General features: G+C 36.6%; 1 protein-coding gene across 2 annotated transcripts in view; it reads left to right on the top strand.

Annotated features, from left to right (window-relative positions):
• The window catches only part of CASK (calcium/calmodulin dependent serine protein kinase), a gene marked incomplete at its 5' end in the record, with an annotated part of 227,593 nt that overhangs the window by 167,935 nt on the left and 33,904 nt on the right, over positions 1 to 25,754 (top strand). For both annotated transcript variants that reach the window (XM_082337801.1, XM_082337800.1), the window contains 4 exons: positions 12,409 to 12,486; positions 13,808 to 13,888; positions 21,172 to 21,360; positions 21,880 to 21,958. In XM_082337801.1, the coding sequence (XP_082193927.1) occupies positions 12,409 to 12,486; positions 13,808 to 13,888; positions 21,172 to 21,360; positions 21,880 to 21,958 (427 nt within the window). The remainder of the gene's footprint in view (positions 1 to 12,408; positions 12,487 to 13,807; positions 13,889 to 21,171; positions 21,361 to 21,879; positions 21,959 to 25,754) is intronic.

Below are 25,754 nucleotides of genomic sequence, written 5' to 3'. Positions count from 1 at the left end.
TAAAGAAAAGGGCCTTGCAGAAACAACCATTTAGAAATATTTATCGCCTAAAAAAAAGTTACTGTTTAATAAATGAACTTTCTTCTAAAGTCAAAGAGTAACTTTGGGTTGGACAGATTTTTTTTTTTTTTTTTTCTCGCTTCTGTTAGAAATTTGATGATCAAAATTTTGGTGAATGCTGTAGGGCATTCCTGTGTGTGACTTAGAACTGTCTGGGTTTATGCCTATATAAAGCTTTTTAGATTGTTTCATTCGGCTATCCAATTTAAATAATAAAGAATGTAATAAAGTTAAGTAAAGGATATAAATAACTATGGAAAAATGGAGGTGAATTTAAGTAGTGAAGCAGCTTTTTATTACCACTGACAGATTTTTAGAAGCCTTATCAAATGCTTTGATTAAGATTTTTTTATTGACTTTAATGAAAGAGGTCCTGGGAGTCGTTGCTGTCTTGTGTCAGCATTACTGATAAAGAAGTTGGAAATAAATGTGAAGAGGCTACTAATTTTGGAGGCATTGGCGTTTGCTGTTTTCTGTATCATGACAAAAGATTTTAATGATTATTTGTTTTGAAAAGTATACTGGGCTTCAAGGCTGTGTCTAATGGGGAAGATATTTACACATTGTGTTTCATCTCTATCAGTGCATCAAAGGAAGCAAAGTTTGCTAAAAAGTAAAACCAGAAGCTGCTATTTTATGCAGCCGCCTACACTGAAGGAGACACGAGAAATCTTTCTTCTGTTGAGTCAAGTAGTTTGGTCACCTCTCCAGGGACGCTTTCTTGTGGGTGATTCTGAATGCAGATGTCGTTCGATTTTCAAGTGGGATTTTCGCTCAGCAGGAGAACAATATCAGCTTTTGTGTGACTGGGGCCTCTCTATGCTACTGGCTTTGTCTGCGTCTGTCTGTCCTGAGACAGTTCTCTAGGCTGATATCTTTTGGCTGTTAATTTAAGAAGTGTGTTACATTATTTTCATAGATGAAATCGTTAAGGTAAGTGTTGTTATTTCTGCAAGTATATCTGCAATAGAAGCATTATGAACTTTGAAGAAAGTTTATTTTACCTTTTGCTGGCATAACGCATTACACACGGTTTTAACTAAATGAGATTAAATAAATTTTGGAGTAGCTTTATGTGTCATATCTATATGCGTAGCCTCTTCTTCCCTTTAGAGTTTAATTTATATTCATAGTGGATGTATTTAAGGCATACTGATTTTTTCAAGAGAATCTTGCTTTTATGTCGCTTACCCTTTGCTGCTAATGGTAATGTTTCAAAGGAACATGCATCCGTGCACACTTCAGAGTTCCTTTAGTGTTTCTTTTGAACTCAGTCATCCAAACAGATTTGGTCCTGAAGTCCAGACTTTTAAGGAAACGTATTTTCTCTTTCGCTGGAAAGAATGTTATTGGGACCTCAGTTTAACCTCTTGCATGGTTGGCTAAAGCTTTCTACTGAATTTCTTTTGGTGTTTTCTGTTTACCCTCTGAGTGTTGGACATTGGCACGGTAAATTTGAACATCTTTTGTAAACGTATCAGTTATTCAGCAGCGTCCAGCCATGGTTGATACTATAGTTCTCTATTGGAAAATGTTACAAACTCTTCATACATTTATCCCTGATTTGCTCTTTTCTGAGCAAAGTGTATTAATTTAACAATCCTATTATATCCTTTGGAAAAAACAAAGCAAAAGACATTGAGACATTTTGATTTCTGTTTTCAGGACGCTTTAATTTCCTTCTTCCTTTCTTTTCATTTAAATCATGAATAGACTGGTGGAATCTATCATATGATATAGAAAATAAAATAAAACCAGCATCTGTGTATAAAAAGCTTAAATATTTTCATGAATAATCTAATTTTTCTATGTTTTGATTTGAATAAGAATGGCTTTCTATGTGAATCACATAGTGTGGTTCAGGTTTTTTGGATCAACATTGGTCCTTACCCTCTTGAATACTGATTATGTTAAAACTAATAAGTGGAACATGTTTTAGTGAAACATGAATGCATTTCTTTTCCAAAAACAGATCAGAAAGTGTATGTGTGCTAGACATCTTGCTAAACTCCCCCAGAACATGTTATGCTTATATGAAATAATCCTTTCTCATTTTTAAAACACCTTGTTTTCCTATTTTTAATTATCCTTTAATTGATATGTTTGTAAGACAAAAGCAAATGGAAAATATTTGTTAAAAAAAAAGAAGAAACTATGTTGGCAGGAAAGCACCTTGCTATTTGGGGAACCAAGTCTGGCTTTTATCCCAGTCCAGCAGAGGCAGCATGTTCAGCCCCAGAGAGTGGGAGGGACTGTCTCTCACACTGCAATGGAAACTCCTTTCCCAAGTAGTGTGGAAGAACATTGACCAAGCCTTAGGGAGAACTGTTTCAAGAATTCCTTCAGCAGGTGGGCTGGATCATCATCACTGGTGCAGTATGCTTTTTCTCTAAAAGGTAACTTCTCTGGAAGGCCATATCTGAAAGATATGCTTCATTGCCCTTCTTTGGACACGCTCCAGCACCTCGATGTCTTTTATGCTTGCTTTTATCTGATCAGCTGCTTGGTGTCATCTTTAAAAGGTGGTTTGCATTGGTTTTGTTAAGATCAGCTTCAGTTAAATATCTGATGCAGCAAAAGAAAAGTGACTATGTTATTGAAATAATGGGATTTTTGCATCCTTGAAATGACAAATATGTTAAAGTACCTTGTGAAATAATGATCTAAGCCCATGTATTTCACAACAGTACTACCGGTTCATTCCAGAATGAGAGGGGTTTTTTTTTTTATTGGGACTATTGAATTTCGTTGTGTTGATTTTCTGACTGCTATTCTTGTTTTCTTGGTACTGCTATGTGCAAAACAGTACCTTTATCTCATCCTAGTTGTACTTCTTTCGTCTTTCCAAAAGAAGTTAAGACATTTGCAACGTGAACAGAGAAACGTGGTTTGTGATACAGGAATGAAGTTGAGACCCAAAAAAAAAAAAAAAAATGGCTGGAGAGACTTGTGGCAGAGTTCCTGAAAAAGAAAAAGATTAGGTTGCATACTAAAGATGTCTTGTAGTGTATAGTGTAGGACCAAAGGGTGCCCTGGATATCTGCAGTCTGCTGCATGGCAGCAGAAATTGAAGAGTTCCCACCTCCTTTGAGGAGGCAGGAAAACATCTTAGTCTACTTAAATCTAAATAATTTTTGTTTTGTCGCTATGGTTTTAAATTGTAGCATATATTTATTTAGTATTTTTCAATCCCAGGCTTTGCTTACCACACTTTCCAATTTGAGAGAGCATATGTTTACCTACATATATCACATATGATACAGACTTTTGCAAAATTGCAACCTCTTCTTCTTTGGCAAGCTATGTGCATGTACTGTCTGGCATATCTTTCAACATCTGCTATCACTTGTTGAGAACTGCAGCTTCTACAGTCAATAGATTTTTTTTTTTTTTTTTTATGATGAGTGTTAATATGGGGTTTTCTTAAAATATGAGACAAATTTTTAGGTTAGAGTCCTAATTTATAGTGGAATATAATGCTGTCAGATACTAGAGTCTGGACTTGATTATACATGAATGAGGCATTTAGGGGCACCTGAAATTGAACAGAAGGAAATAATGTCTTACGTGATTTTGAGGAGTAGGATAACTATTTATTATCAATACTTCTGTGACACAATTAAAAAAAAAAAAAAAAAAGACTTCTGGGTCAATATGAAGCAAATTAAGAGGCACAATTTAAAAGGACAGTCGTGGAAAAAAAACAGCACACCCCCTGCAGTTTATTTTGTAAGAATATAGTCCTTTCCTCAGCTCTTTTAGCTCTGAAGTGTGAAGGCTTTGAATTCACAGAGTAAGTGCATAGCACATGGTAGTTTCTGCTAAAAAGGAGTGTGTTCTACAATAGAGCTAAAATCTTTTCATAGCTCATGTATGCTGAAGGTAAAAAGTTAGCCCCTTGCAAAGAAATAGAACATACAAGTCAGATATTACTGAACATCTTGACACTTGACCATGCGGTCTGAACCAGTATAAGCATAAGTGTGTCTTTGAATTTGTTTTAACCAATTTTAACAGTTTAAAAAATAAAATTAGTAGATCAAAGATTGATTTAGAACAAACTGTGAAAGTATTTGATGTTCTATGAAGGCTGTAAAATGCAATGTGCCATGTAATACACGTAAGGAGAAACATTTCCTTTATCGTTTCAAAAGCTAAAATTGCTGCTTGTCCAAACTAGCAGTATAACTACAGTTAAAAAATGGTTACACCCACATATGTAAGCACAGTGGATTTAGTGTATGGCGCTGCACAGATTTGTATAGTCTTATTTTCAGATTGAACTTTGTGTGATTTCCCCACAGTTCATGACTGCCTGCAATTTCACTACAGAACTGTAACCTGTTGAGAGAATTTAAAGTTGGATACTTTTTCACTTTTTTAAGTTTTGATCAAAAGAGAGATACAACAGATATCCCAACATTTAGCTACATAACAGAATGGAAAACCTTTTCAGTGCTCTGTGCCTTAACCTTCTACTTCCCCTGGTGTTTCCAAGCATACAAACTATGTCAATGAAAGATTTATTTGATAAAATATTGAGTGGTAACGTATGTAATGACACTTGGCATCTTTGCCTATTGCCAACACTGGCAAAGGGCTGTCTGCTTTCTTTCCAACTGTCATGTAACCAAATTGCTACCAATAGACAAACCCTGTGAAGGCCATGAGGAGGATTTCTTTCTGGGTTCCTTTTTACGCCTTGGATTACTACACAGGCAATGCATACACAGTCCTTTGGCTGTGCACTTCTTAGGGACTGGGGGGATGTGTTTTCCCTCTGAAAGGAAGCCTATGATCATTTCAGGGTTCCACCTTAGTAAAACAGATACTGCATCTGTCACCTTCTGTCCTTTAATTTATATTCATCCTCAGTAGAATGAACCTTGATCGTTTGTGCTTTACTAAGATGATGTTCTGGCAACTCAGTAGGACCACATCTGACAGGCAGTGTTTATTGTCATGTATAGCACACTGAAAGGTCAAGGAATTTTATTCTAGCAGTTCTTGAAGTAGATCAGTTAATATATTTCCTCCTTCTCCCATAGTAAGACGTTAACCAGTAAGAAACATGTAGTATCCTCTGCGTGCATCAGAAATGTGGTCATTAACAACCCGCTAACATTTATTAAACATTTTCCAGTTTGCATTTAGCTTCATTGGTATATCAGTTTTGCATGGTCAGAATTTCAGGTTTTGTGTATGCAGTGCAATGAAATTTGTCATTCATGCTCTCTGGAAGACAGTTGTTTGCCAATCATGTGCAGTGGGAATTGAATTAATGCACAGAGAAAAATGTTTTGCCCAGTTTGGTTGGATTTCCTCTCCTCTCTTCTTCTGCCCAAAGGTTAAGTTCTTGATTGAAAACAAAACAAGCAAAGAACCCCAAATGTGGAATGGCCGCAAAAAAATGAAGAAGCTTGGAGTAAAAGTTGAAATTCCATAGGCCTAACTGAGTTTACCTGGCACCATTTTTTCTTACCTGCTGTTGTAGGTAAAGGCATAAGAAAATCTGGTTTTATGTTCATTTCAGACACAGGTAGCAGCAAGTGTAACTCCATTTTACAAGTAACAGATTATGAATATGTAAGAATGCAGATGACTTTTAAAAACAAATTACAGGTGACCTACATTTTGCAGATAAAAGTTGCTCTAAAAAGTAAAATAATGTGTGTATTTCAGTTCTATCACATAAATAATCAAAATTTAAAAAATGAAATTTGGGGTTCTCTTTGCTACTATAAGAATTTTTTACATAAAAGATAATTTGTGTGTTGCATGAATACGAATATGTAGGAAGAAATTAAGTATTTCAAATTAGCATAAGCTCTGTCAGGGTTACTGAAAGTCTGAGTGCCTGAAGGAAGAAGGTGCAATGATGGCAGCCGTCAGTTCTGTGGCACGACAGAAGCAAACTCTTGTCTGTTTTGAGAGAATTAATGTACTGCTTCAGACTGTCTTGTTCTGTGAATACTGTGTCAGAGAATCTTCATTTTAGCTGATAAACGGCTTCCTGAAACCTTCTATTGAAGTAGTTTTGTTCGCTGTTTAATTGCACAGCATGGCACTGCGTAAGGAACTTGAATGGAAAGGTTGATCGTACTCCTATTCCACACTAAGTGTATCACACAGAAAAAAGTTGGAAACTGTGGAGGACTGTAACCTGTAATGCTCTAGGGGTCACAAAGTAGAGTCCTAAATATGCTTCAGACTCTCATACAGGACAGGACTGTAACGTACGCTGTAGAATTATGTTGGGAAATGAATGTTAGGTCACTGATGCCAAAATGGTAACAGTGAGCTTCAGGCACAGTTCTTAGCAGTGAAAAACAGAGGGTTTAAAAGAAGTTGAAGATAAAGCCCCTGCTGACTGTGACCTTGTTATTCAGTGTGTTTTCCAGTACAATTTGTTGCCTTCAGGGATGTGTTTCCTTGAGGGCATAGAATCCCAAGGAAAGAGGCACCCGTGGGAAGGTTATAACATTTTGCATGGAAAAGGAGATGTGAAACAGAACTGGCAGAAGAAAGAATGAAGTGGTCTATCAGTTGTCTAATTGGCTCCTTAATTTTAGCGCTTCTTTGATATTACTGCTCGTGAATATTATTTCATTCAGTAGGTCATGGATTTCTTTCAGACTTGCAGCACATGAAACCTCTGGGGTAAGTGGAGTACCATGACAGGGAGCTGGGAAAGGTAACAGAGCAACAAGCGTATTTGTTAGTAAATGTTCCTGTGCAAGGGGCAGCACCTCCACCCAAGAATTTTTAGATGGTGCAAAAACCTAAAAGTGATTAAAGGTAAATGAAAGTCAAATATATAAGGACATGTTTTAATTACTATTTCTAGATGTTTCAGTTTGGGCATTTAATACTTGAGGTTGGCAGCCCAGTATCTGTCTGAATTGTAACTGAATCCTCACAAAATGTGTATTTGTGTTGAAAGATCATGGGGTTTTATGCTCTAGGAGTTCAGTATCTCTTGTTTTAACAAAAGTTTCTCATTTGCATCACAGAAACTTACAGGTTTTGGATAGATAAAATACTTACTGGTTTCACTGTGTGATCTAACTTTCATTACATTCAAGATTAGGCCAGGCAGTGAGGCTAAATTTCTGCTAGTTGTCATGTATCTAAATTTTTCAGTGTGCCATTGAATGGGGGTTGTGTGCGGACAGTATTCTGACTCCTCTTACAGGAAATGGTTAAACAGGAATTTCTGCACATCTGAAAAACCAGTCAGAAGAGAAGGGTTTGTTGTTTTGTCTCGCCTGCCTGATTGTGGATTAGGCTTTGGACTGCCTGCTTTTAAATATCAGAAGAAGTTCCCTTTATACAGGCAGAAGACAAAAAGTCTCGATTCCTATGAAGAAAGCTGATTAACTGATAGTGACACTGCTTGACATGTTGTGGGTATTCTCTTCATAGCATTTGTATTCTAGTGTGCAAAATTTAAAGTAAAACTTGTCTTTTTGAGAAGCAGTACTATTCTGTTAATTAGCTATAATGTCAATTTATGTTTGTTATATCAAGTTTTGTTAATGTATCGGTTGTGATTGTTAAGCTTTTCTAGAGCAAGCTCTTAATTTTGATTTTCTGTGTAGCAAATGCAGAAGAACTGGTGCCAAGGAGTGAGACTGAGATACAAAGTATTCAAAAGTCTGGAAATTCCAAAGGTTACAATTGCTGTGGCATTTTACAACATTTTTTTTTTTTTAATTATTAGAAATTTTTAATTATTATGTTTATGCTTATTGCCGAGTGCAGTTGTTGGAGGTTGGGCTACTGGGGGACGGGGCAGAGTTATTTGCTATCACTTCAAAATAGAGCGTCCCAGCAAAAAGAAAGCCCATCGTTAGGGCACATACAGATTTTGCCCTGCTGAAAGTCTGTTGGTGTTACATAGAAAAGCATTCTGTTGAGGACAGTGAAGAATGAACCAGTTAATTCTGTTCCGCAAGAAACCACCTTTGGTATGGTCCCTGAAGGACTTAGGGTTGCAGGGCTGCTGAAAGACAACCGCATTGTAACCAGGCTGGTTTTCTGTGATTAAAATTGTGTAGCTAACTGCACGTAATAATGTGTTCTGTACCACAGGAGTATATAAAGCCTGGCTGTAATTGTCATTAATGTTTACTTTAAGCTATGATATGTGCGAACAGGTTTCATTCAGAGTTTTCTTAAACATTTTGTAAAACCTTGGTGTAAAGGTGTGTTGGATTCTTATGTCCAAGGGGACAAATGTTCTTGTTAATGTGTGTAAATGAAACTTCTAAATTCACATGCTTTCAGAGACAAATTATGGAGCTGTAAATTCCTTCTTCTAAATTGCTTCTACTATAGCTATTATTCAAGTGCAAAAATATTTGAAAAGTATTGCAAAACAGTCTTTTTGCAAAGATTGCAAAGAATGTAGGACTGTTTCACTAGTTCTGGTGCATTAATGCATAGTATAAGCTTTGCTCCTCTTACCAGCTTCTGTTGTGTTCTGGCAGAAAGCTTCTAATCATCTTCTGTAACCAGTAAAGACTGGTTGTTAGAGTTAATGTGGTTTTTTGAAATAAGCCTAATAACACAATGCTAAAAAATTCTGTCCAGACTGAACACACAGTTACTAAAATTGAAAATGAGAGATACAAAATAATATCCTGGATTCATATTTCTGTTTATATGAGTATATACCAAACAAGAGACACTTTATAACCAGACTTTTTTTTAACACCCAAAAAAATTCTGTGACAGCATTCTTGAAATGGTATATTGAAAAAAATAAAATATAAGGCAAGTACTAAGAGGTACTAATACTTCCTTTGTTTCTGGGTTTACTACTTATTACGTGACGTGTTTTTAAACATACGTATCTTGGTTGTATGTTTTTATTTTTGCTTTGACTACATAAACAGTTAATGTAGAAATAGTACTTCTGATACAATCTTGTACGTAATATTATTTTAATTTCTCCTAAGGGTGCATTAGAAATACGTAATGACGTGAACCTGAACAAGAGAAATGGTTCATGGGGTGTTGCTGTGTACGTATCAAGTACACCCTTAATTACCTGCTATGTTGATATTTCTGCTTTAATTCTACTCAGAATTTGTCCCGACTACTGCCTTTTAGTCAGATCATGTGATAGTTTTGTCATTTAAACTGAATTCCCTTATATTATCAAACTTCTGTCTTCTTTAAGCATCTCATAGTATACTAGGGGGAGCAATGATTGATCTTTTTGGAAAGCTTTGTCTGAGCCCTCTCTGCCTCTTGGCATCCTTCCTGTATTTTGAATGTAGAACTGCACAGTGATCTGTTGTGAGCACGCCACAAACACGTATGACAATCTTATTAATTGATATTTTCATTATGGTATGGCATTTGGCTGTAGTCTTCCCTGGGAGAAACTCGTACATAGCTGACTTTATGCTTTCTGGCTGCCCAAGATTCCCCCTTCCCCCTGCCAAGATAGTTCCTCCTCTTTTAAGTATTACTTATATTCTTTGTTCTTAGATATGTGATCTTTTATTTGGGCAGAAAATACACTTTTCTTTTTCCTTGCATGCAGAGGTTAAAGTGATGGTAACACAGAAAGTGTATTTCTTTTTTTCGTAAATCGGTATACCTTCATGAAATGTCCCTGGTATTAATTAGGAATTTACCATTTAAAATATATTTGGTTGGAGAAGTTCAAGTTTCTTATTAGATTTATTATGGGTTTTGCTTGCTTCTTGCTTTGTAGTGTTAAGGTTGAATAGAATTTTAGAGAAAAACACATTATAATCATGGTAAAAATGTAATGTGGTATAGGCTGTTTGCATAGTGTTTCCATTAGACACTGGAGTGAGTGCCTTCCACTGTAATGAGCTTTGGAGGCAGAGTACGCAAGAAGATTCTCTAGAAGAGATCTGCTCGTTCTAGTGAAGCTACCGAAAACAGAGCCATTCTCTAGTTGAGGCTGTCTTCTGCTCCCAGAAACAATGAACGGATCCCGTGGCTTGGGTAATATATATAGGCTTTAAGCCTTAATGCAAATATGAAGGTTTTCTTTTAAGTACTTTCAGAGTCCCTCCTAATAGTTTGGTGCCTTGGAACGAAATCTCATTAAGTAGCACTCCTGGAAGATGAAATTTAAGTGCTGTGCCTCAGCATGAAGGCACCACGGAAAAATAAATGCACCCTTGTTTAGTCTGAACTTTGCCTTGATTTTTTTCTAAGCGTTCCTAGAGGCACTTTGCTTCCTACTTTCCTTTTTGCCTCCATCCTAGTCTCAGAAGATAACTTATCCTCTCCCTTGATAGCGAGAAAAAATTGTTTCTGTAAACTACCGGTTGTTTTGGATCACAATAACATAGCGACTTGAGTGAAATCAGCAACTTCAGCGACTTAGCTTTTAAACAATTGCTAGAAATAACTAATAAAAATATTCTTATGCTAACTTTTCTGTAATTTCATTAATCTTAAACAGGATGTGTGTGTGACTCTCTTAGAAGAATACATTTAATAATATTCATGTTGGGTATCGTGCATTTTCAACAGCTCCTACTGCGCTTTACGTGGTACACAGTGCTTGATGCAGTTTCTTAACAGGTGTATAAATGTGATATTTAATAATTTGGGGGTTTTGTTTTGTTTACTTATTTAAGAAAAGGTAAAAACAAATAATTGTATATGCAACTGAAGTGTCTCCTGAACTATAAGATAGCAGGAAGCTTTTATTTTAAAAACTGCAACAGTGGTCAAGGCTGCTTAAACTGTTGAGTAAGTATAGCAGTGTTTTGGCAGCACAAGGTGAAGCTGTTGGATGTGGAAGAAACTGATTCAGCTTGACTTTTCTACTTTTCATTCCCGAAGACAGCAGTATAACTGTCCTGCAAGCAATGTTTTCTGGAAGTTACATTGTTTCCTCTTTTTGTATTTATTTGTGTATGGACTTGAAATGTTCAACATGTGCATTAGGTTGTTAAGGAACACAAGGAAAATTATTATGATATTGGATTGCATTTATTGCAATTTACATCTCTTCTAAAACAGAATGGTATTTTGTGTGAGAAAGAGAGGAGGGCACTTCTGTAGCTTGACAAGATTCCCTTTTTCAAACATCTGAGGCTGTCCTCAGCCAAACGATGGAGCTGTAAACTTCTCAGAGGAAGCTCCTGAGAACTCCTTGCTGAGCAGCTTAAATGGGGGGTTCTTATCAACTCATCCTTTACAGTGTTAGGATTTGCTGAAGTTGTTAGAGTCCCTTGTGTATTTTGAATGTTTGTTTACATACACTATTTTGAATTTCAGTTGAATTTTGAGTATTTCCAAAGTTGAGAGATTCCACAATTTCCCTGGGCAACTTGTTGCAGTGTTTCACCACCCTCACTGTGATAAAAATTTCTCTAATATCCTAAAAATAGCTATTTGTATCGCTTTTCTGTCTTATATTTCAAAGCAGTCTAACATAAATAGGAATTAATTACAGGCATGACCATCTTCATGTTGTTCGAAATGTAAGCCAAAAGTTTTTTTATTTGAAAACAGTACTTATTACAGTGCCTTTTTATTCTTAAGTGTGCATTTATTTCTTTAAAACATGCACAATATTTTAGGTTTGTATGAAAGAGAGCCTGTAATGTCTATCTCTAATTCGAAATTGAAGACAGATCTCTCTCCTGTTCTGTTTTGCATAGTTGAGGGAGTTTTAAAAGTTGTTTGTTGTTTTGTTGGGTTTTTTTAAATAATTAACCTGGAAGGTTTGCGATTTCCTATTTAAATAAATTGACATTCTTCTGTCCAATAGAAAATCCTAGTAGAATAAGGGTACTCTTTTTTTTGTGACCCTCTTTGTTGGAAAGATTTGTTTTTCTCTTCTCCAAAGACTTAGGCTTTTGTAGCTTTCTATCTTCAAGAGCATTTTCCTGTATTCTGAGGTTTATTTAAATTACTGTTTGGAATGTTTGATGATTGATTTATTGAAAAATGTGGGATATGCAGATCAATTTGATTTTTAGAGCAGAATGTATCATTTACAGCATTTATTCCAGATTCATAGGATCACTTCTGTTCTAGAAGAATATACTTTCTGTAAATCTGTGGAAAAAGCATGGGAGGTTTGCAGAATCCCTTAACCTCTTGAACTTTCCCATGTCATCCTATGAACTCTGAATCTATGGCACTGTTCAAATCAGGAAATGTTTAAAAATGAAAAGCCAAAACCCTAAGCTGCTAGATTTTGTATACAAAACATCTGTGGGACTTGCAGTTTAACAATCGTCTTAATCATGGTAACATAAGCAGGCTATTGTCAGTGCTCATCATTACTTTATATAAAGTAGCATATGATTTCAGTAGTTTGTTTTCTTGTTATTTCAGCTTTATGACAAAATAAACACAAAATCTTCACCACAAATCAGGAATCCTCCAAGCGATGCTGTACAGAGAGCCAAAGAGGTAATGGCTTTAAAATATATTTTTTACTTTGAAAGTTTGGTTGTATTTAAAGTGGAACCTTTTTTTTCTTCATTAAGATACTGATATGTATTCTGGTTCATAATCTGACTTATTTCTGGAATTCTGCCACTGCTTACTTAAGTTACATAACATGTTGCATAAACTTGCAGAATTCCATTATGTCTGTAAGGGTTATATATATTACTCAGTTTCATCATTTAACCTTTGCTGCACCAACAGTGGTCTTAAAAGGAATACTCCTGCTGGGTAAATGCAATATCTTTCATGTTCGGTTTATATATTACTTAGTCACAAAAAAAAGACATGTTTCTAGGTGTCAGCTTTTTAAATCGAAAAAACAAGTTTATCATAGATAGTTCTAAGAGCAGACCTAGAAATGCAATGAAGGTGGCCCATTAAGGTGAAAGATAAATAGACACAGATGTTCTTAATTCTTATACCTAAAAAATAGTATTTTATTTGTTTATTTATTGCAAGTAGTAAAAAAATACAGTTGTATTATGTATTATCAGTAAAAATAAGTACAGTTGTCGGGGGTAATGTCATTGGAAAGCACTGTTTATAGTGCTATTAAAATAGAATAAACAGGAAGACTACAACATTGTGTAATAACTGCAGTAACACTGATAGGCACCCCAAAGTCCTATTCTGCAAAATTTGCTGGCAGTTAATCCTGGGAGGTGCTTCCCAAAGCAAAATACTCTGCTTTCATTGTCCAAGTAGTTGCATGTGGAAAATAAAGGTGCAAGTATCAGGTTGCAGGCAAAGGTCTCCTGCCTCCTCCTTCCCCCAATGATAAGCTGAAGCATGGCTCAGATTTCATAAAATCTGGAGCTTGGACGTGGGGTAGCAGATGGACCACCTACACTTGATGTCTTTAACAATTTAATTTGTGGAGAGAAGGCTTTATGAGTATTTTTAATTCTGCTTTTAAACTGATTGTTTTAATAAGTTGAGACCATGTGTGAAAGTAGCAATTGTTGGTGGTGTCACCCATAAGTTAGCACTTCATTTTTGTCTCCATATATTTAGCTGTTGGAGGAATACTGTCAATTGAAAAAAGAGCAACTGTTTCCTTCAAATTTCCGCTTTAATCTCTCTCAGAAAGAAAATTGCAATGAGGTATTTTATTCTCTTGGGGGTGGGGGGGCACATTCTCCTAAGCCCTTTCCTGTGAAAAACATTCTTTTGTATAATCATTTGGAGATATTCTGACTGACCAGAGAGGTTTTCATTTCTTTGATTAATAGCTTTATTTAAAAAACAGTTACTCTGGGCATTTCTCCTACTTGTTTTGCAGGTATTGGAAGAAATTTCATGTTACCCAGAGAACAATGATGCAAAGGAGCTAAAGCGTATTTTAACACAACCTCATTTCATGGTAAGCAAATGCTACTCTTGTAGAGGGTTTTTTTTGTTTTGTGTTTTTTTAAATATTCTTTATATTAGAAAACATAAGTTCAGTAAGTTCTCCGTGAAATCTGCAGGTGATTAAACTGCATGCAATACAATATAGGTATTAATAAATATTTCTCATCTGCTGGTCTGGCAAAATAGTTTCTAATACTACTGCTATTGGTCCCCACTACTGTGCTGAAAACTGTCAGCAGTTTGGAGTAATCTAATTATGGAGCAGTTTCACTGTCTTTGGGAGGAGCTGCATTGCACATAGAAAGAAGAAAGAATCCTTTTGGATGTTCATAGGTAGAGCTGGGCTCCTCCTCTTTCTTTTTCCCAAGGTCTTCTTAGGATAAAGGTATGTGATGTCGTTGCAAAATAAGTGTTTATTTATCATTATTTTACACTAAATCAATAGCTTGTACAATCTAGTGAATTTGTGTTACATATCAACTCCTACTGTGTCTGTTTCACAAACTTGATTTTGGGCAGTAATTGTCCTAAGTTCAGGGATGAGACTGCTTAATAACTTGGTTCCAGTTACTGAAGTCCAGTCTTTTGACACTACTTGAAGCATTTCTTTTGTTTGTGCTGTGGATGAAGTTCATAAGTTAAGAAATAAAAGTGTTTACTTAAATCTTCTATGCACTATTGTCAGTTTAAAATCATGAATTTGACTTTCCCTAACACAAGGATTATATGCAGGGGGCTTTGTGGAATTTGCTCACCTGAAAGCTGAATTACTGTAAGTCTGAAGGATAAACCTAATTTCCAGGAAAGAGTGAGCTGAAACCAACCTCATATTCAGGTATAAGATGAAATCTGGATAGCTGCATGTCCCAGTGTGTTCTTTTGATGGCCACTGTAGCTTTGGGTGCATTTATTTTAGTACTTTAAATCAGATTAGTAATGTGTTTTTTGAAGTGAATCTCCTGATTGTCCCCTTACAATGCTTTGGCTTGTATCATGTCAGAGTCTCAAAGCATGCAAACTAGACTCCTTTCAGATAAAATTAAACTCAAAGATGTACACCAGAAGCTCAGCCAGTGTAATCCAGCAGCTGATGGACATTCAGTCCACAGGGCAAGATGAAAGCTGGTCAGAAGTAAAAACTCCTGCAATGCGTTCAGTGTGTACATCAGGTCCTCACTAACCCAATTGTTTTACTTGTCGATCCATTCCTATTTCATTGCACTAATTGCTAATGCAGACATTGGCTTTTTATGTTGTACTCAGCAACACACTGATATGTCATTGCCTGGAGATGATACCTGTCCTGAAGTCTGTAACAAATCTGATTCAACATTTAACAGGAATACTTGCTTGAAATAGAACATAAAATAAGGTGGAATGGTACTCAGCCATATTGTAAGAAAAAAACCAATAAAAGGAAAAAAACCACGAACAATACTCTCTGGTACTCAGCTTCTTTATTTGGAATCTGACAGGTTCATTTGATTTACCTTTTTTGTGTAATTACCACACAGTATTGCAAAAACATAAGGAGAAAAACTTAAACTGTGGAGAAAGCATTTTTTAAGTATAAGTTCTTTTCAGAGTAGGCATCAATAAAAATTATTGTGGCATGTAAAAATTTAGCATATCAAATCAAACGACAGGAAAAGTGAGTTGGAAATCATCTTTTATAGGTATCTCTATTTCCTTATAAATTTAAAACCATCTGTCAGAATTCTTTTGCTGCAATTCTATAAAAGGTATTTTTTAGTAAGGAATAAGCCACAATTCCATAACAAGTATTTTTGATGAGGAGTAATTTCAGTAAGTTAGTCTATGGCATCCCAAGCTACATTGCTAATTGATGGAGTCCCATCCCTCCTCCGCGTGTTTCATCCTCTCCCTTGCAGTTGTTCTGACATTCATCTGAAAACAAAACAATGATCAGTTTAATAAAAAGAATTAGGGACAACTGGAATACTGCCAGAGCCAGAATGAGCAAGGGGACAGAAACACACAGTCCGGGATAGGGAGGAATGGCACAAACATGTAAAGCAGCAGTTTAAATCAGCATATGTTGCAGTGGAACCATACCTTTAGGATGCAGATACCAAAGAGTCTCCAGATGTCAGAGGCAATCCCATCATTCCCACTCCTGCTCCCAGACACACCTTTCATAAGGTAGCAGACCTTACAAAATTATTCTTATGTATGTGGCATTCTGCCAAACTTTCCTTCAGAGCCAAAGCCTTTAACATAGATACTCTTAGGAAAGCAAATAATTGTATAAAGCAATATTGCCAGCCTACACTCGGTGTGTTTACCAAGCCTTGTACAGAGCAATACTCTGGTAAGTAAGTTGCTGAGCTCTGATGCACAGAGACTGAAGCAATCAGGTATAATAAGTAGGATCATGTGCACTAACACCTGTATGATAACAGAGTATTTTACTATTATTTATTTTATTATCTAATCAGAAGACAAAGGAGTACAGTCTGTCTCATTTACTTAAATACAGTGTTAGTGGTTTAGACTATGTATAGACCTTTACAGAACCAAAGCCAATACCGTATGCGTTTGTAAGTACTCTTAACTGGGACTGAGATCTTCAAGTTCAGAGTTTTTTGTTGTTTTAGTTTTGTTTTACCCTTGTGTGCCTTATGGGTACAGGAATAAATTATAAATCTAGTCTGTACATGCTTAACATTTTAATTTAAAGAAATGTATGTGAATTTTGCATAAAGGTCTTTCAGTAGATAATTAATTTAAGAATTCTTTAAAAGATTATAAAGTACCTCATTTGTGGTGTACAAATTTCAAGGAGCTTTTATTCCATTACACAACTTTGAGTAGTTTTTCAAATGCGCCAGTTTTATCTGTAAAAGGTTCTATTATATATGTTTAGTATGTGGCAGCAATTGAAATGTTTACTGTACTAGAAGACTTTTACTTAATTACATATTGAAGTTTTATCCATCATCCTGTGCCTTCCTATGCTGTTCTTTGCAGACAATGATCCTGCGACATAGAAAGCAGTTGTTCTCACTAAACTTATTTTCAGCAAGATTATCATGTTCTGCAAAGGAAAAAGAGACGCGAAAAAAAATCTAAATTATCAAAATTAACAGAAATGCATGAAAACAAGTATCTCTAAATAAAGTCCAATAGCAGTCTTTATATTAAATGTTTTCAATATTTAAATTGAGCTTAGTGTACTTTGGTGTTTCTGCATTTGTGTTAATTTTTGTTAACACGTTCAGAAGTCAACTATAATTAAGAACCTTTAAAAATGTTCAAATTACCATATTTTAATCTCCTACAAGGTGTATATTATTGCTAAAAATATAGTATAAAGCAAGGCAAGTATTTGATGTGAAACAAATGTAAGGGACTGATAAGATATGTAATATTAAAGCGTGGAGAGTACAACAGATACAGGCAGGTGCATGAAGTTGAGTAAGTAGCTTTGAGTAGATTGAGGTGAAGGAAGCACAGAAGATCATCCTACTCTGTTAAAGAGTGCTTGCGCACAAAGCCAAGACCACACACACTCCTAGAATGGATATTTTTTGTAAACAACCAGAGCTAAGGCATGACTGCACATAGAATCATAGAATACCAGGTTGGAAGGGACCTCAAGGATCATCTGGTCCAACCTTTCAAGCACAATCTAGATGAGATGGCCCAGCACCATGTCCAGCTGTGAGTCTTAAACATGTTCAGCGTAGCGGAGTCAACCACTTCCCTGGGGAGATTATTCCAATGATTGACTGTTCTCATTGTGAAAAATCTACCTCTCGTGTCCAATCGGAATCTCCCTGGGAGTAACTTGTACCCATTACCCCTTGTCCTCACCATGTGACTCCTTTTAAAAAGGGAGTCTCCATCTTCTTTGTAGCTTCTCTTTAAGTACTGGTACATGGTGGTGAAATCGCCCCTAAGCCTCCTTTTCTCAAGGCTGAACTCTCTCAGCCTATCCCCATACGGCAGGCTTCCCAGACCCTTGATCATCTTGGTGGCCCTTCTCTGGACCCCCTCCAGCCTGTCCACGTCTTTTTTGTATAACGGCGACCAGAACTGTATACAGTGTTCCAGGTGTGGCCTGACAAGCGCGGAGTAGTGTGGGATAATGACTTCTTTATCTCTGCTGGGGATGCCCTTTTTGATGCAATCCAGCATCCTATTGGCCTTCTTGGCCACAGCAGCACACTGTTCACTCATGTTGAGCTTCCTGTCCACCAGGACCCCCAGGTCCCTTTCCACGGAGCTGCTCTCTAGCCAGGTGGATCCCAGTCTGAGCTGCTCTCCTGGATTATGTTTTCCCAGGTGCAAGACCTTACACTTGTCTTTGTTAAACTTCATAAGGTTCTTGTTAGCCCACTCTTCCAGTCTATCCAGATCTTCCTGCAGGGTGACTCTCCCTTCTAGAGTGTCCACTTCCCCACTCAGCTTGGTATCATTGGCAAACTTCATCAGGCTACACTTGATCCTGTTATCCAGATCACTTACAAAGATATTGAATAGCGTTGGGCCCAATATCGATCCCTGGGGGACCCCACTTGTGATGGGTTGCCGGTTTGAAAAAGAGCCATTTACCACCATCCTTTGGGTGCGGCCCGTCAGCCAATTCCTCACCCACTGGACAGACCGCTTGTCCAGGCCATAACGCATCAGTTTCTCCAGGAGGAGGCCGTGGAGAACCGTATCGAAGGCCTTGGAGAAGTCCAAGTAAACAACGTCAAACCGCTCACCCCATGTCAACCGAGCAGGTCACTTTATCATAGAAGGTCACCAGATTTGTCAGGCACGATCTGCCTTTTATGAAGCCATGTTGGCTTTTCCCAATCACGTGCTTCATTTGACTCGTCATGGCCCCCAGGAGGATATGTTCCATGACTTTCCTGGGGATTGAAGTAAGACTGATGGGCCTATAATTACTTGGATCCTCCCTTTAGCCCTTCTTGTAGATAGGGGTGACATTTGCCTTCCTCCAGTCCTCGGGGACATCCCCCAATCTCCACGACTTCTCGAAGATTATGGAGAGTGGCCCCGCAATGACATCAGCCAGTTCTCTCAACACCCTCAGGTGGATGGCATCAGGGCCCATCAATTTGTAGGGGTCAAGCTCCTGTAATAATTCACATACTAACTCCTTCTTCACTGATGGTGGGTCTATGTTTGGATCCTCCTGGATTTTTGTTCCCAGCGCCTGGGATCCAACAGTGTTGGCAAAGACAGAGGTGAAGAAGGTGTTGAGAACCTCTGCCTTTTCAGCATTGTTGGTGACTGATTCACCTCTATGGTTTAACAGTGGGCCTATGTTTTCCTTCTGTTTCTGCTTGCAACTTACATACCTGAAGAACACTTTCTTGTTATTTTTAAAGCCTCTGGCCGGTTCCAATTCAACTTGAGCTTTTGCCTTTCTAACTGCATGTCTGCACACTCTGGCAACGCCCTTGTAGTTCTTAGTGGACAATCTTCCACTTCTACCTCTCTGGTACGCATCTCTTTTGGTTTTAAGCAGACCCAGGAGCTCGTGGTTGAGCCAAGGAGGCCTCTTGCTCCGCTTACTTCCTTTTCCTATCAGGGGATAAACTGGTTTTGTGCTTCCAAGAGAGTATTCTTGAAGAACTCCCAGCACTCACTGGCTCCTTTATCCTCCATGGAAGCTTCCCACAGAATCCCTCCCAACTGAGCTCTGAGCGAGCAGAAGTTTGCTCTTCTAAAATCTAGAACCCTTGTCTTGGTGCTAACCTTCAGCATGCTCATGGATGCTCTTGTCTTATTTGGGACAACTGCAAACAGTTTTCAGATACTAGAATAAGAATTAAGCTAAACCCCTAAACCTATATAGGAGTATTCACATGTAAGTTTACATCCAATTAAATAAATCAAATTAAGAATTGATTTAATTAAAGTGGTTTAACTTACATGTATGGTCCAGATCTCTAAATATAAAATGATGTTTCAGTAGTACAGACTAATGCAGAGGAATTGTTGCAAGTTTCAGCTTAGTGGTTGACAAAATAAGATAAAAACCAGAAAACACAGATACAGTTTAGTATTTAACTAAAAATAATATTTGTGTAGGTGAGCTTGAAACACTAGAAAAACAGGAGGGAATATGGGCAGAGCATTGCTGGTTTAGGGAATTCCATTCCATTGTTATAATGCTGAATTCCCAACTACAGTTTGAAACTGATTTGAGGAAAGGGAACATAAAATGTTTATGAAGTTATGTTCTATAACATGGTACATTTTAGAAGTGCTAGCTTAGGAACAAATTTAGGATTTTGTAGAGGTCTTGAAAATCCTATTTCTGCCTTGGATTCCACTTTAGAAATACATCTTCTAGGGATGTTTTTTTATCACTTTTTTGCACTTTGAGTTCTGCTTAAACATTGTAATTGAAGACTAAGACATTGCAGAGGCAGATTTCTCTGCCAAAACAAATTCTAGATGGTCAATCTCAAGCCTTGCAAAATTGATGCATTTTGCAAGTTAAGAGCTATGAGCATTGAAATGAAAATTAACAAGATGTTAACTGTAAAAGAGATTGACCTAACTGTGGTTGTGGCCGATATCTCTACTTTTGTAAGAACTAGGCTTGATTTATCAATCCCTGTCTGAGAAACCATTTGGGTATAGAGGCAGGATCTATCTCTGGTCCTTGATGAGTTAGTATAGGAGTAGAACTAGCATGTTCACATATAAATCATATTTAGTTTTTGGACAGAAGCAAGCTAGCTATAATATACTCATTATTAAGAGTTGAATGCAAATGTGAAATGGATGTGATATGGGACTCTTAAAGATATCCTGGAGAACAGTGGAATGTCATACCATAAGAAAGGCTGGTACTATTGAATACTGCTTTGCAAATGTTCCCAGTTTGTCCAACTTGTATCTCATAATACTGTGTTACACTTTTTACAGTTATACAGGCGTCATGTCTTTGCCCTAGCTTAGAGTTCTTACACAGTCAGTTGTTCTGCTTATCAAAGATATTTAAATACATTTAATCAATTATGTGTTTTACCATTCTTTGCATCAAGAAACTGAATAAAACTACAGTAGAGAATCAGGTTTACTCATGCAGATTTTAAAAGCTAGATATGTGTGTATACGTTTACAGTCTGCTGAAGTTTATCTTAGACTTCTTTAAGGGAAATGTTCCTGTAGAGAAACTGAGGCACAAATATCTTGAATTTCCTTTAATTTCTGGAAAGCTTCACAAATATTTATAAGAAATGAGTGGGGGGTATCAGAGATAATGGAAGTCTGATATTTTCTTGCTGCAATCTCCTCTAGGCCTTACTTCAAACTCATGATGTAGTGGCACATGAAGTTTACAGTGATGAAGCGCTAAGAGTTACACCTCCTCCCACCTCTCCATACTTAAACGGAGATTCTCCAGAAAGCGCCAACGGCGACATGGATATGGAGAATGTAACACGAGTTCGACTGGTGCAGTTCCAGAAGAACACAGATGAACCAATGGTATGGAGGGAACCTCAGTATTTTTCTTGACTGTACTGATAAAGACCAGTTTTATTATTACTTTAATGGCAGTTTCTGCACTTTGAAGTTGGCTTGCCGGTATAATTGGAATAGTTCAGCAGCCATTGTAAATACTTATACTCCTGTGTATATCGTTAACTTAAAATACTACGCGTGCATGCATACTACTGCTGTACAACTAGAGCTGTTTTTGTTTAAAAACAACCTTGTTGTAGTTATAGCAGATTAGGCTGTAAACCAAACTGGACACTTTGCTCTTCAATACAGAATTACATTTTTAACAAACCGGAATCTTATATGCTGATGTATTAAATTATTGCATCTTCACTTATAAATAGCATCTGTTTTCATTGCTCATATTTAAGTGAGTGGCAAAGTTTTTATTTTAACCTTAAAATTTATACCCTGCCTTTAAGCTTTTAGGAAACGTGACTGTTCCTAACCACTCAAGAATCACACTGCTTAATGTTTTAAGAGTATAAACATTTCTTTTTGTAGGGAATCACTTTAAAAATGAATGAGCTGAACCATTGCATTGTGGCAAGAATTATGCACGGAGGAATGATTCACCGGCAAGGTAATTATGTGTCATAAATAGTTTTGTCTTCAAACACAATAATGTAGATCATTTTGTACAACCCAGGTAACATTACATTCTCCTCATTTTGATTGCTACTATTGCATAGTAGTGTACCTGTGTATCTGGATGGAGTCCTGTTAACTGCCTCTGTTACCTTCCAGTTGCAGATGTCTTCAAACATTTTGAGATGAGGGCCCACTATGTTTCATTTAGGCCTTAATTAGGATAACAGGAGTATAGCTCAGTAAGAGAGTAAAAAGGCCAATGATTTCTGGAGCTGTACTTATTTAATCCTCTGTTTTAAAAAAAAAAAATCCTTAGACTAGTTACAGTACTTTTCCTTGCAAAAATGGAAAAGCTTCGTTCAACAAAAAAATTTAAATTTCTCCATATATTTTCACACAATTCTTGAGGATCTTTGTACTTTTGATGTTGAGGCGCATAAAAACAATTTGTGAAATAAAAATATTTCTTGTACCTAGAAATTGTATCTTTATTTTCAGTTTTCGCTGCTATAGCAAACCCTGCAGACACGCATCTTTTCTCATCTCCAGTCTACTCCGTTTTTCCATTTTTTGTGTCCAGATCAGATGTTAAAAAATAGCTAGGCTTTGTCCTGCTTTAAACAGATAAACTTCCCTGCTAGGTTGTCAGCTGCAAGTTTGGATTGCACCCTTAAAAGAGTTACTTTAGTTTTTCCAGTTTGCCATCTTTTTCTTTTGATGAACACAAAAATTTTCACCATTTGTCAGACCAAAGTTCCTTCTAGCCTACTATTCTGTTTCAAAGGAAGCTAGGAACAGGTAATTAGGAAGACAAAACATGAAACAGGGAAAGGGTAAAGCAATCCTTTCCCTGATATATTCACTTTGTCTCCTTGACATGATCAAAACCGTCAAGAAGCAGGAAAGATGAAACTTCATACAAGCAAAGATGCAATTCATATAGACTTCTGTGTTCCTTTAGAGGACGCTCTGAACTGAAATTTATTTGGCTTCTAAAAGTGAATTTTAAAAGGAGATTGCTCCAAGATTTGCAGGAAGAAGGTTTTCATCCAAATGTACTTAGGTAGTGGTAATCTTCTGCAGAGCATTTTTTCACACGACTGTGTTCCATAATGGGGGTAATAAAACTTTTAAAACCAGTTGAAGCTGGGTAAAAAAAATCCAACTATGCCCATTAGTACTCTGTTCTTTTCTTTTTAATTATACAGTGTCTTTTATTTCTAAAAATTTTGGAAATTTAACCCATTTTGTATGTACTTCATCCAACTAAGGTAGCTCTTCTGCACATAGGTTTAGTTTGAAAATTAACTATACTTCAGTGTTTCTGTAGTATTGTCATCTTTTTTTTTAAAAAAATGTTTCTAATTTTGTTAGTTCTCTAGATGCCTCTTAGCTTCACTGCTTTGTTCAAAATACCTACATTTAGAATAGTTTTGCTGAATAGAACAACGCAAATGTAAGCAGACAGTGATCTCGAGCACAACACGTCTTTGAATCCTATTGACAGGGTCTGTGGCTTTAATTTGTTTCAGGGGTTTTCTGTGTTGTTGTTTCTGCTGTCTCTTGCTATATGGAAAACTGCCAGGCAATAACAGCAATGACTAGATAATAGATCTACTGGGAGGGTTACAGGAACTATATAATTTCAGGTCTAGCAATATTAAGTACAACTGCGTAATTCCCAATCACAAAATAGTAGCTACTGTGAAGTCTGCCTCCTATCTCTGTGCCAGCTGCATCTAGTCCTGCTGATTATACTCACCCTTATTCAAAAGGTGGGGAAGTTGAAGTAGGGCGATAGGCTTGTAAAGATGCTATCTACTTGCACCTTCCAGAGGACTGAGCTCAATGAAAATGAAACACCAGTTTCAGTCATTAAAAATTGTGGGGGTTTTGACTTGTCTGCTTTTTTAGAATAAGTAAATGAATTGTATCTTAGATCTCAGGCTTTTAATTATGCCTTGGCTTTCACCTTTGTGTCTATGCCTTAACTTAGCTCAGTTGTCCATTCACTTTTCACCTGTGGATTCTGTTTAGACTACTCATACTGTTAATATTATTTTCAGGGGATCTGCATATAGCCTGAGCAGCTCTCAGTATCTTAACCCATAGGTTTTTTGCTGGTGACTGGTTTTGGGGCATACATGCTTAAATGTGAATTCATTCTTAAAATGCATTTAAGAAGAGGTCCTAATATGGAATTTTAAAAGATTTCCAAAGAAGAGAGAGGACTTATTGGCTGCCTGTTTAACCTCACCAGAAAAACAGCAGTTGTACATTGTCTGTACTATATTTTCGAAGTGACTTAATGTAAAACTCACACCAATTTTTAAAACACTGATACCCCGATAACATTTATTCAATTCTAACAAAATTTGTGTGATTACTTGGTGAAAATATGATTATACATTCACAGCCTTTCACTTTCCAAGCTACAGAATTTTCTTTTTGCTACAAAACATGTTTCTGAATAGGGACTCCAAGAATTTGTTCTGTCTTCTTCCTAATAGGGTAGGATTTTTCATACTTCTGTGCAGAGCAAGAGCACACACTTCCTAAAACTGTCTTCACTCTGACTTGCAAAGACAAAAAAGGGAAGCATTTATTCCAGAAATACATCCAGTCTTTGTTATTACAGATGTGTGATACATCAGTAAGTCGTGAATAGGTTAAGTTCTAAATAAACACTGCAATGCCAATAGAAAAGGAACCAAAAGCAACCAAAATTATATGGTTAAGCATAGGTATCATGGGAGCTATAAATGGTATGGAAGACTCATTATTCAAAGATGTCAAGAATACTCTTTTCCAACAAGAATATTTATAAAGAGTAAAAAGTTTCTACAAATAATAAAAGCCTCTTCCCTCAGACTGAAAATCTCTTCCTATGGTTTATCAATGCATCCACCCCCCAAAACTGAATGACCATCTACTGCGAAATGTCCATTCTTTATTCCCAACTTTTATGTATACTGCTCCATTCCAGGCATGAATAGAACAATATTCACTTCTGTCAGAGTAACAGAAATGGGAAATGCTCCAGAAGAGGGGATTTTATTTAAGTGCACTATTGAAATTATTTGATACAGGGATATTACTGATTCTCATTCTAATATTTGATTCAATCAGATTTATATTTTGAATAATGCTAAAGAATCTTTATACTATTCCAATTTAACTTTGGCATGATACAGTCAACACAGCCTCATTTATTTTTTTTTTTTTAACATTTTTTTAAGAATTGGGTATTGAATGCCTTCCTGAGAAAGTCTGCCAAAACTGAACTTTCAGAGTGTTTCACTAGAGATTTGGTCATTAATATTCTAGATGTGAACTAGATTAATTTGAAATTCAGATGCAGGACTGTTGCATTCACATTCAGTAAACTATTAATTGTGATAATTTTTCCACTGAAGAGTGGAAGAAGAATTGTGATGAGTCCTTTTTTATAATTTCACTATCAGCAGATCAGCTCCTACAGAATTATTTGAAGCATTTAATGTGGCTGAAGAACTCACTCTTGAGAGTACTGAAAGTTTTTGTAAACTTTGGTTTCTCTCCTGTAGCACTGCCAAGTGAGCTTCTGTTTCGCAGAAGAGAGCCCAAAGGGAATCATAGCAACAGAGCTTTTCAGGATTCTTCTCCTTGATTCAGGCTGTGCTTGTGTTTAGCAGGCACACAGTTTGATTTTCATACATTTGTCCATCTGAAAGTTTTGCTTGCATGGTATTCTTTGGAAAAACTGACTATCTTGGTTCAGGAAAAGAATTTTCAGGATTTTTCAGGAT

The sequence above is a fragment of the Platalea leucorodia genome (genome assembly GCF_965183815.1).
Source record: "Platalea leucorodia genome assembly, chromosome: 2".
NCBI lineage: Eukaryota > Metazoa > Chordata > Aves > Pelecaniformes > Threskiornithidae > Platalea > Platalea leucorodia.
The sequence above is the reverse complement of the archived record's forward strand: the minus strand, read 5'-3'. Positions and strand labels throughout refer to the sequence as shown.